We start from the raw sequence: 10,638 nt of genomic DNA, 5'->3' as shown, positions 1-10,638 counted from the left end.
AGACAAGCGTTCCAAAATTATGTTTCTCGACATTTTTCAAATGTCGAGAAGGAAATTTTTGTATTTTGCTAGGGCCGAAACTACCCCTGGGGGCCAATTCCTGCCCTTGAAAATACACAAAAATGAAGCCTAGGTGCTTCGCAACAAAATTATCAAAAAATTCCAACAAAATGTGGACAATAAAAGGTCGAATAAACGTTTACCTTCGCAGCCGATGTGACAGCACGTCCGTGAGAAGAGATAGATAGACAGACAGACAGATAGATAGCTCCGGCCAGTCAGTAGCCAAAGAAACACATTTCAACTCAAACCAGCAGTAACATTCCTTGTTTAGATTTTTCAATTTTCACTTCTGACAGCTAATATAAAGGAGTGTGGCCAGGTCACCTCCACCTCGGGTGGGATATTTTTTGTTTTTATCCGGGACGTTCTTCGTCCCAGATATAAAGGTAATAACATTATATTACCGTTTTGCAAGGTTCGAGTCGAGTACTCCCTTGCTCTCTCGATTGACTTGAACCTTGCTTTATGGTTGCATATTTTGTGCCTCGGGCCAAGTATTTGATTTCTTTCATAGTTGGTCCGAGACATTTTTCAATGGTGCTTTCCTCTAAGAATTCAAATTTTTTTGTTTCAATATTAAAAGTCTTGTAAATAATCGTCTTTTTTTTTAAAATTTTGCTTTTTATTTCACTGGGTGGCGATAGTTTACTTTCGCCGTCCTTTTCAGTAATCATACCATAATAAGTTTGAATCAATTCAATTTTCAAGCTGATTTCGCGTCCGCCTACGGCCGCAGCAAAATTCGTGGTATTTTCTTCCTTGGAAGACATTTTTTTTTTTTTTTCAATATTTTCACAGACAAAATAAGATAACAGTTCGTCCCAATCGGGAGCGCAGTTCAAATTTCAAAGAAGAAATTGTTATTAACAATTTTTCCAAAATATCCTTCCCCCAAGCGGGGAGGATCACAGTTCACAATGTATATATACAGAAAAATTCAACAACGTTTCCCTTGTGGGAAACCAACAAACACAAAGTAACAATAATTTTCACAACTGACCTTAACGGCGAACTCAATCAAACTGACGTGCGATGAAGCAGAGTGACCATGTCAAAGATGTACAATTCAATAAGAAACATGCATAAAAATGGTTTTCTGTGAACTTTCAAATCAAAATCATATTTCTGTATGCTAAGTAAATTTTAAGCGTTTTTGCAATAATTATCACTAAATCATAAGGAAGGAAAAGAGCGAGAAATTGGTGTTTTCTTCCTTTTTAAAAATTTCTTTTAGCATTTTCGTGTTTCACACAACGGAAGTACAATTCTGAAAGCAATGTTATCGGAAATTCCGTGCCTTTTTTCTTTGTCATGAGCTTAGTGAAAGCTATTCCCAGACGCTGTCCAGTTTTTATACAAAAAGATGAAATAATCAGATCCATTCGCTTTTTTTTAAAAATTTTTTATCAAATTTCCGAATTTATTTTAAAAACTTACTGTTGTGGCATTACTCTGAAGAGACCCAGGTAACTTCTTCAGTTTAAGGAGAAAATATTTCGCCATAACAACTACAACAAAACTTGTGCAAGTTGTTATTAACGACAACTGTTAGAAGAGTTCTAAACAGAAATTATTCCGGAACACAGCAACCGGATGTCTTACAGAATAATAAAGACTAATAAACCTGACACACCATCAGTTGATTCACATGCGGAAGAATACAATGTTTACGCCAAATCAGTTTCCGTGTGTACTTCACATGTACTGTTAACAGACATGTCTTGTTGTGATACCCTCTTCCTGAGAGGTACTCCATAATTCTCAGTCCTTTTTTTTTTCTTTCTTTTTTTTTTTTTTTTACTTTGCTACTCATAAATATGCAAAGACAAAGTAACACGACTGCTTATAAAACGTCTTCTGGTAATAAAGTTGCGGGTGGTGAATGTAAAAGAAAAGCTATAACGCTTGAAGAGAAGCTAGATGTAATACAACGTTTTGAACGTAATGAAAGAACATGTGATATTGTTCGTGCAACGGGAATAAAGGAGTCTACACTACGCACCATTAGAGACAATGCCGAAAAAATTAAAGCTAGCTATATTGCTGGAACAAGCCTCAGTGCTTGCAAATCTGTAAGATCGCGACCAAGGGAACTTGAGGAGATGGAGCGGCTTTTATGTTTGTGGTTAGAAGATCAATCAGAAAAGCTGTCTGGAACAAGCTTTCTCACTATAAAAGAAAAAGCTTTATCAATTTATGAAGACCTGAAGAAGAAAGCCGAAAATCCGGCAATCGTACCTGCTTTTAGTGCTAGTAGTGGCTGGTTTGTTGGTTTTAAGAATCGTTATACTTTTTATAATGTAAGGTGTAGTGGTGAAGTTCTTAATACACACGAGGAACGTGCTATGACATTTCGTCCTAAGGTACTGTAACACGTATTTCATTAAGATATGTAAATTAAACATTCGTTCATAAATCACTTTTTCCAATACATAATTTTCCTTTTTTTTTTATCCTTGCAGAAAATCGAGACTATTGCTTTATCTCTGTCCCAAAACCGATAAATATATAATCTTTTGTTTGTTCTTTTTATAGAAGCCAAATTTGATTGTTATAAAAGTGTATCATATTAATAATAATATATAATGTAGTATGGATTTGTTACTACTGAGATTATATTTTAAACCTATTGATGGTAAATATTACCTTCTAATATCCCATAGTATTTTGACAAGTTTTCCAAAGTGGTTTATCTCTCTCTGTCTCACTCTATTTTCACCACTTCATGCATCATGCGAACAATACTTTTGTGTTCTCGATACACAACCTCGCAGTGTTGATGTGAGAAAATAAAGAGAAATAACTCATCCTGGAAAAGTTGGCAATATAAAGGGATGTCTAAAAGTAACAATTTCATAGATTAATATCAAAAGTGACAACGACAATTTTTCTTTTCAGCCTCTTGCACACCAACAGCGTTCTCCTTTGGCTATTTCTGACTTGAATCAACCGGTGGAATTCAGTTCATCTGACCAGTTAAAAGTCAATTCTAACAACGATATACAAAAGGCTATTCAACCTTTCAACATGAATGATGTGCATCTTTCTAGTCATTCCATCATTGATATTGAACAAACTGGGAGATCTTTCGGAGTAAAACCTCGCATGAAACGGCTACCTAAATTGAAACGCCAATTTGGATCCGGAGCTAAAGATTTGTCAGTGAACAGATCTAATTTATCTCACAGGCCATCCAACCAAATTAGATCTCATCAGCGGTGGATAAAAGAATCTACTGGTAATTCTTCTGTTGGAGAGCAGCATTTTGACGTAGTTTTAAATAAGAACTCTGTAGAATACAATTCAAAAGTACCAAAAATTAACAGCAATTCAATATCGTAAGTGTCTTAAAAACATTTTTTTTTCTTTCAAAGAGAAATCTACTTTTCGTTTTGTGTTTATAAAATGACAAATTGTGGTAGTATTTTTCTTGAGTCTTAAATTATTTTATCTTAATGTGTAACATTTCAGTTTTATATAATACAGATGATATTTTCTGTTAAATATATAAACTATCAAATATTTTATGACTTATGCATCAGTTTTGATGCATTTTATATTCGAAAACATTTCGATTTCATTGATAACAATTTATTTCATTTAAAGCCATTCCCTGTCTGATGAAGTCGTAGTTCTTCCACAATCAACTATACCAGCTGTTCAGAAAGAGAAACGTACTTTAGTTGTACCAAATCACCAAGTAGCAGTGATGTCCAATCTATTTTCTATGTGGAAAGTTGGGCGTTTGTGTGACTCTTATATTAGTAATGGTACCACAAATGTAATGGTATGTATGTTATAATTGTTTATCCCTTTTACTCAGTATAAAATTTACATTTTACAATACTAATGAATCATTAAAGACATTTATAATACTGGAACAGTAAAATAAGTTGGTATAATTTATTAATATGTCAGAATTCTGATTTAGTTCAAAAAAAGAAAGTTATGGATATCTATGTCATTGAAATAATATGTTGACTGAAAGATCAGTAGTTCATATACTATCTATTGTCTCTTAAGTCTCAATGACAATTTTCAGCTAGATGTCATTAGAAGATGCAAGTGCCATTAAGTAGTAAGTATACTGAATAATAAATAACTCATTGTTCTGAGTCTAAATCTTCTTATTGGTAAAGCATGCATAAGAATAACATTCCTATCCAATACTAGAAAATATCTGTCATTTCAAAGCTGAGTAAAATTGCTACATACTTTACCTACTACTTGGGGTGTTCCTCAGCCAGACAATATACACAAGTGTTTATGCAGTAAGATCTCACTGAAATTAAATTTAAGTTCCATTTGCTCTTCTCCGAGTTTGTTCAATATCAATGATGGATCAACTAGAAAGATGCACATCATTCGTGTTGAAAGGTTGAATAGCCTTTTGTATATTGTTGTTGACTTTTAACTGGTCAGATGAACTGAATTTTTTAAAATGTGTGCATTGTAGAGAATTTCAAATAACATTTAGCAATATATAAAGCATGTTTTTACCACATTTATTTTATCTTTCAGGTTCATAAAATGGTTTTGGGAGCTGTGTGTCCAAAAGTATTGCCCATTCTATATAACACTTCAAGCAGTTTGTTTCCTAAAGTGACATTTCCAAGTTCAGTCAGTAAAGAAGCACTTTTAGCATTTGCAGAATATATGTATAGTGGTGTGTTAGATCTAAATGAAGATATTCTAGTGCAGCTGAAAACTATTGGTGAGAGATTAGATATGAAAGATTTTGAACAACTTTGTAGTAATGAATTGAACAAAGCTAAGACTAAAGATATTTTATCAGCTGTGGTGGAACCTTTGTTGGCAGAACCTTGTTCTTTATCAGGATTACTCCCTTCCAGAACACAAGGAGACTCTAATGAGGTTCAGAATTCTATGTTAATGAAGATACTTGGAAATATTTACAGCAATAATAACATGCAAACTGATGTTCCAGTTGCCATTGCATCAACATCTGCATCCAGTTCTTCTTCTGTTTCTGATGTAAGGTCTGCAGAAAATATGGGTACTGACCAGATTGTTGATATCAAAACTGAAGTGGAATCAGAAATAGAGCCTGCAACAAACCACAACTCTCTACAATTAAAAATGGAACCGTGTAGTCCTGGTGAAAATCAATATAGTATTCAAGAAGAATTATTCATGGATATTAGCAACATTACTTCCAATAATAGTCTCCATCTAACACCTGGTACCAGTGCCACTTCTGGAAATATCATCAATAACCAGTATAGAAATGATCTAAATATGGATTCCAGTGATATCATCAATATATCTGATATCCCTCAATCTGAAGAGACTTGTTTATCCCAGCATACTGAAGATTGTGATAAAGATACTGATAATCAGAAAGAACTACAGTTAATTTCAGTAACATCTGCCACAGGGAATATAAGTGAAGACAGTCTCAGTAATAATTCTGATTTGATAGAGATCTCCAGTACCATATGTACTAATACAGAACCCCCACCAACATCAAATTCTAGACCATATCCTGTTAGTTTATTTTCTGTGAATGGCAGTAAAATTCCAACAACGTTACCAGACAGTTGAGCATATTCGTTGGATCTCTTTCTGATTTAATAGGTTTGTGTTTTATTTTCCTCCAGCACTCTGTTATTGTATTTATTAAGAGTTCTTATATAATGAGCAAGAAATCTAACTTCATCATCTCCAAAACTTAGAAAAGTCTATTTTTTCTTTAACAAAGTTGGAAATTGTTTATTAGAAATGATTAAAAATAATAATAAGGTATACATTAGATTTGGTGTAAATTTGTAACTTTTCACACTGTTAAACTTCTGTTGTTATCTCAAATTTATTAATAATTGATGCAGGTGTGACTGTTCCCGCCTACATGGTTTGGAATCCAGTCCCACTGTGTGGAACCTTGGGAAAGTGTCTTCTACTCTAGCCTTGGGCCGACCAAATCGTGTGAGTGGTTTTCATAGGTAGAAACTGAAAGAAGGCCCATCATGCATGTATATGTAGTATATAGTTAAGAAGTACGCTTTCCAACCAGATGATTTCAGGTTTAGTCCCAATGTATGGGGCCTTGGGCAAGTGTCTTTTACTATAGCTCCAGGCCAACTGAAGCATTGTGAGTTGATTTGGAAGATAGAATTTGAAAGAAGCCTATCTTGTCTGTGTGTATTTATTTTCTAAAATCCCTCATCACTCAATAGCTTAATTTTTGTGTGTGTGTATGTTTGCATCTCCTTTTTTTGACATCGCATGGTAGCTGTAAATGAATATCACTCTTATACAAGCAATATTCTGTGAAGACATGTCTGACCATGGGGAAAATATTACCTTGCTTGGTAACAGGTGATTGTTGGTGACTGTAAGGGACCCAACCACAGAAAACTCTTTTCAACTCGTGTGAGCATGGAAAAGTGGATGTTAAAATGTTGATGATATGTATATACGTATGTGTGTTTGTATGTATATCTCTATAGGTATGTGTGTATATATGTATGTATTTGTATATATCAGCTATTCTGATTATATGTCTGTGCACACGTTTGAATGTAATGTGTGCTAGAGGGCTTGCAAATCCAAAAGACATGTTAGGATCCACAATGAGCAGAACTTACTTGCAGGTATTGGTAGTGCAAATCAGAGGTGCAATCTGTGTGGGTGTTTTTTCAAAACACTGTCTGGTTTAAAGAGCCACATCAGACGCCATGAAAGGGCTAAGGTGTAGGTGCAGGAGGTGGTCAAACTCTGTTTAAGGAGTAGACAACCACCATTTGTATATATTATACATATATATGAGAGGGTGCTGAAAAATTTGGGTAAAATAAAATACAGGCAGATCAGTTAATTATAATTTCATTCAACATATTCCCCTCTCAGATTTACATACTTATTGCAGCAGTCCTTCAGTTTTTCTATGCTCTTTAAAAGAACTTGGAAAATTGGGCCTCCAACTAGGCTTTTCACAAAACCCTTAGAGGCAGGAACTTTTCAGCACCACCTTGTATGTGTGTGTATATTTGTGTGTCCTTGTCTTGACATCATGTAATAACTGTAAGTGATTGTCACTATCATTAAGTCATGTCATTAATTTTCAATATTCTGTGAAATCATGTTTGACTATGGGGAAATATTACTTTGCTTGGAAACAGGTGAGGGTCGGTGATAACGGCATCTGCCTCAGTAAACTCCATTTGATCTGTGCACATATGGACAAGTGGACATTAAAACAATGATGGTGACACTGGTGATGATAGTTGTCGGAAACTTACTTCCGTCATTTCCAATTTACATTGTTCAGTTATTAAGATTCATTATGTTATCTCATAATTGGTTTCAAATTTTGGCACAGGGCCAGAAATTTCAGGAGAGGGTAAGTCAATTACATCAACCCTAATATGCATCATCACTATCATCAATATTTAACATCCATTTTCCATTCTGGCATGGATTCTATAGCTTGACAAGAACTGGCAAGGCTAGGGGCTGCACCAGATTCCATAGTCTGTTTTGGCTTGGTTCATACAGATGGATGCCCTTCCTTACACTAACATCTCCATAGTGTACTGGGTGCTTTTGAATGTAAATTTGGAAGAAATGCTTCGAAGCATTTTTTCTGGTGCGGTAACAATTCTGCTAGCTCGCCGCCTTTTTAAGTTATCTAATTATTAAAACTTATTTTCTAAACATCCTTCATCATTTGTTGACTTAATTTTTATTACTTATCAATATTAAAATGTGTATTGATATATTCTTTATATCTACAATCTTATACAATACAAAGCTAGTATAGAAAATAGATTAATTTGCTTGTACTTTCAAAAAGAATGAATAAGGTGTTTGTTTTAATTGTTCATGGAATATGTGTGGTATATTACTGAGAGAGAAAAAAGAAATATTGAACTCATTTATTTGTTTACATTAGTCATTTAACTTCCCTATTAATAATTATTTCTAATATGACTTTTCTATGCAAGGCAACAAGCTGGCAGAATCATTAGCATACCAAACAAAATGCTTAGTGGCATTTCGTCTATCTTTATGTTCTGAGTTCAAATTCCTCCGAGGTTGATCTTGCCTTTCATCCTTGGGGTTGATAAAATGAGTACCAGTTGAACATGAGGGTTGATGTAATCAACTTACACTGTCCCTCGAAATTACTGGTCTTGTGCCAAAATTTGAAACCAACATGACTTTTCTATTTATAATCATCATCATCATCATCATCATCATCATCGTTTAACGTCCGCTTTCCATGCTAGCATGGGTTGGACGATTTGACTGAGGACTGGTGAAACCAGATAGCTACACCAGACTCCAATCTGATTTGGCAGAGTTTCTACAGCTGGATGCCCTTCCTAACACCAACCACTCCAAGAGTGTAGTGGGTGCTTTTACGTGCCACCGGCACGAAGGCCAGTCAGGCAGTACTGGCAACAGCCATGCTCAAAATGGTGTATTTTACGTGCCACCCACACAGGAGCCAGTTTGGCGGCACTGGCAACGATCTCGCTCAAATGTCTTTACACATGCCATCCGGCACAAGTGCCAGGAAGGCAATGCTGGGCACAGGTACCATGACGATTTCGCTTTCGCTTGCCCCAACAGGTCTTCGCAAGCCAAGTTTTGCGTGTATAATGAATCAGTATAATAAAGTATCACGCATTTTATGATTTTTACTGCAACAATTCAGAACATCATAGCATTTTTTTAATTAACTTCAGATTTATCTCTTTCATTAAAAAGCTAAAATCTACAACTTATTTATGTAGAAAACAAAACACTTGATAACCTTTTAGTATTGTCTTTTAAAGTTTTCATTTGTTTACTTAAGGTATTTTATGCTCACAGGTTTCTGTTTTAATTGCAGAGTGACCAAAACTAGCAAACGCTACGTAGAAGTATTTGAAGATAATTACCCAGTGTATGTAATGAACAGAGTCATTTAAAAACAGCTGAACTTTCCATTCTTGCATTTCTGCTGTGTGACTTGTTGATTTCCGATCTTTCTGAGATGTAGTTTTGTTGTGGTCAGGATTAGAAATTTCCTGTGCAATGAAATTTTTGGTGATAACTTCTATTTGGAAATTCTTTTCTTTTTTTTCATGTTCTTAGAGAACTGTACAAGAAGAATGTTTTTCCTAGAGTTAACTGTAATATCTCGTATATGATGGTATGTATATTTTATTCTACCAAGAAAATTGAGAACCACTTCAGAGCAACTTTGTGCATTGTTATCACTCAGTCATCTGAGTGCAAATTTTATAAATCAATGCACTACAGTTTTTGCTGAGAAAGCATAGAATTGTTCATTATGTATCATTAAAAACTATGACACCTGTCTTTCCATACCATCTTCAAATGATCTCTTTCTGTACCATCTTCAAAAGATCTCTTCAGAATGTGTTTAACAGCATTATTCATTGGGAGTGGAGAACAAATACTGAGAAAATAAATCAACAGAACCGATGATGATTTACCATAATTGCTGGGGAACTCTCCCCACTTCCCCTCACAAAAAGCAATAACATGAACTGAAAGGAAAATGGAATAAAGGTGTAAATTCTTATAATGCCAGATTGTCTGAAAAGCAATTTTTCATAATATTTATTTTCCTCTGTGATAGACAATGTTGATAAAACATATTTCTAAAATGATATAGTTTGCTTTGAATTTGTGTGGAGGCATCAACATTTCAAAATACATTTATATTTTATATCTCCGGTGACACCAGTCTTTGCTTATCATTAGACACATGAATCACTTCCTAAAAACGTTTCATTCAATGTTTCAGAAATTGGCAGTATTTAAACCTAAGATACTTGCATTCATTTGTTACATTTTACAAGAAAAGTTATCACGAGATCTGTAGTGTCACAAGATTTCCAATGTTCATGGATAATATTCAAATTTCAAACTGCAAATTTTGCTCATATTTATTTGGGTGGGAAATTATTGACTCGAGAAGTCAAAATCGTAAAACAAGGGACGTAACTCTAACATAGCTTTCTTTTTAGATCGCTGTCCAATTCGACGACTGACTCCATTTTACATGACAGCTAAAATTGTGTCTATTTTATCTATTCTATTTAACATTTTTTTAAAGAACCGCAAAGTTTTATTTGTGAAACAGTTTACGATTTTGTTGTATCTGTAGAAATTAAATTAAAACAAAATTGTGGGTGATGTTTAATTGTTGTTGTTATGGATTTATTAGAATTTAACTTCTGAAGATAAAACTCTATTTTTAGTTGTTGTGTATTTAATTATTCCGGTTTAATTTCTAGACTTTTTTTTTCTTTTTAATTATATGTGCTCATTTATCTTTCTGCAAAACAGTTCAATATCTTCAAGCTACTACAATTTTCTTTGCTCTTCATTATAATAATCTTTGTCATTATTGTTCATCGTTATTGTTATTTATGTAATTAATATTTGAGAAAGGGATGAATTCCACTAATTACATTCCCCTACTCTTCTGTAAATATGAAGCTGTGTTGTTAAATTAGGAATCGATATTGATTTAAAATAGTAGATATAATAAAGAGAATGAATGGGAGAAAGAGAGCCTGCCTTATGTCGACC

General features: G+C 34.1%; 1 protein-coding gene and 1 long non-coding RNA gene across 3 annotated transcripts in view; one reads left to right on the top strand and one right to left on the bottom strand.

Moving 5' to 3' along the window:
• The window catches only part of LOC128247341 (uncharacterized), a 13,094-nt gene extending 11,250 nt beyond the window's left edge, over window positions 1-1,844 (bottom strand). The window contains exon 1 of the long non-coding RNA XR_008263733.1: window positions 1,064-1,844. This is a non-coding gene — a long non-coding RNA (uncharacterized LOC128247341). The remainder of the gene's footprint in view (window positions 1-1,063) is intronic.
• Window positions 1-10,246, top strand: part of LOC106872000 (uncharacterized) — a 42,921-nt gene extending 32,675 nt beyond the window's left edge. The window contains exons 1-5 of one of the 2 annotated variants that reach the window (XM_052966559.1): window positions 1,817-2,426; window positions 2,962-3,401; window positions 3,670-3,850; window positions 4,585-5,661; window positions 8,924-10,246. In XM_052966559.1, the coding sequence (XP_052822519.1) occupies window positions 1,881-2,426; window positions 2,962-3,401; window positions 3,670-3,850; window positions 4,585-5,628 (2,211 nt within the window). In that variant the 5' untranslated portion in view covers window positions 1,817-1,880 and the 3' untranslated portion in view covers window positions 5,629-5,661; window positions 8,924-10,246. Of the gene's footprint in view, window positions 1-1,816; window positions 2,427-2,961; window positions 3,402-3,669; window positions 3,851-4,584; window positions 5,662-8,923 lie in introns of those variants that run through there. The other variant, XM_014918797.2, reaches the window with a different exon arrangement.
• The last annotated feature ends 392 nt before the right edge of the window (window positions 10,247-10,638 follow it).

This window comes from Octopus bimaculoides, chromosome 3, assembly GCF_001194135.2.
Source record: "Octopus bimaculoides isolate UCB-OBI-ISO-001 chromosome 3, ASM119413v2, whole genome shotgun sequence".
Taxonomy (NCBI): domain Eukaryota; kingdom Metazoa; phylum Mollusca; class Cephalopoda; order Octopoda; family Octopodidae; genus Octopus; species Octopus bimaculoides.
This window is presented reverse-complemented; position numbering and strand designations above follow the sequence as displayed.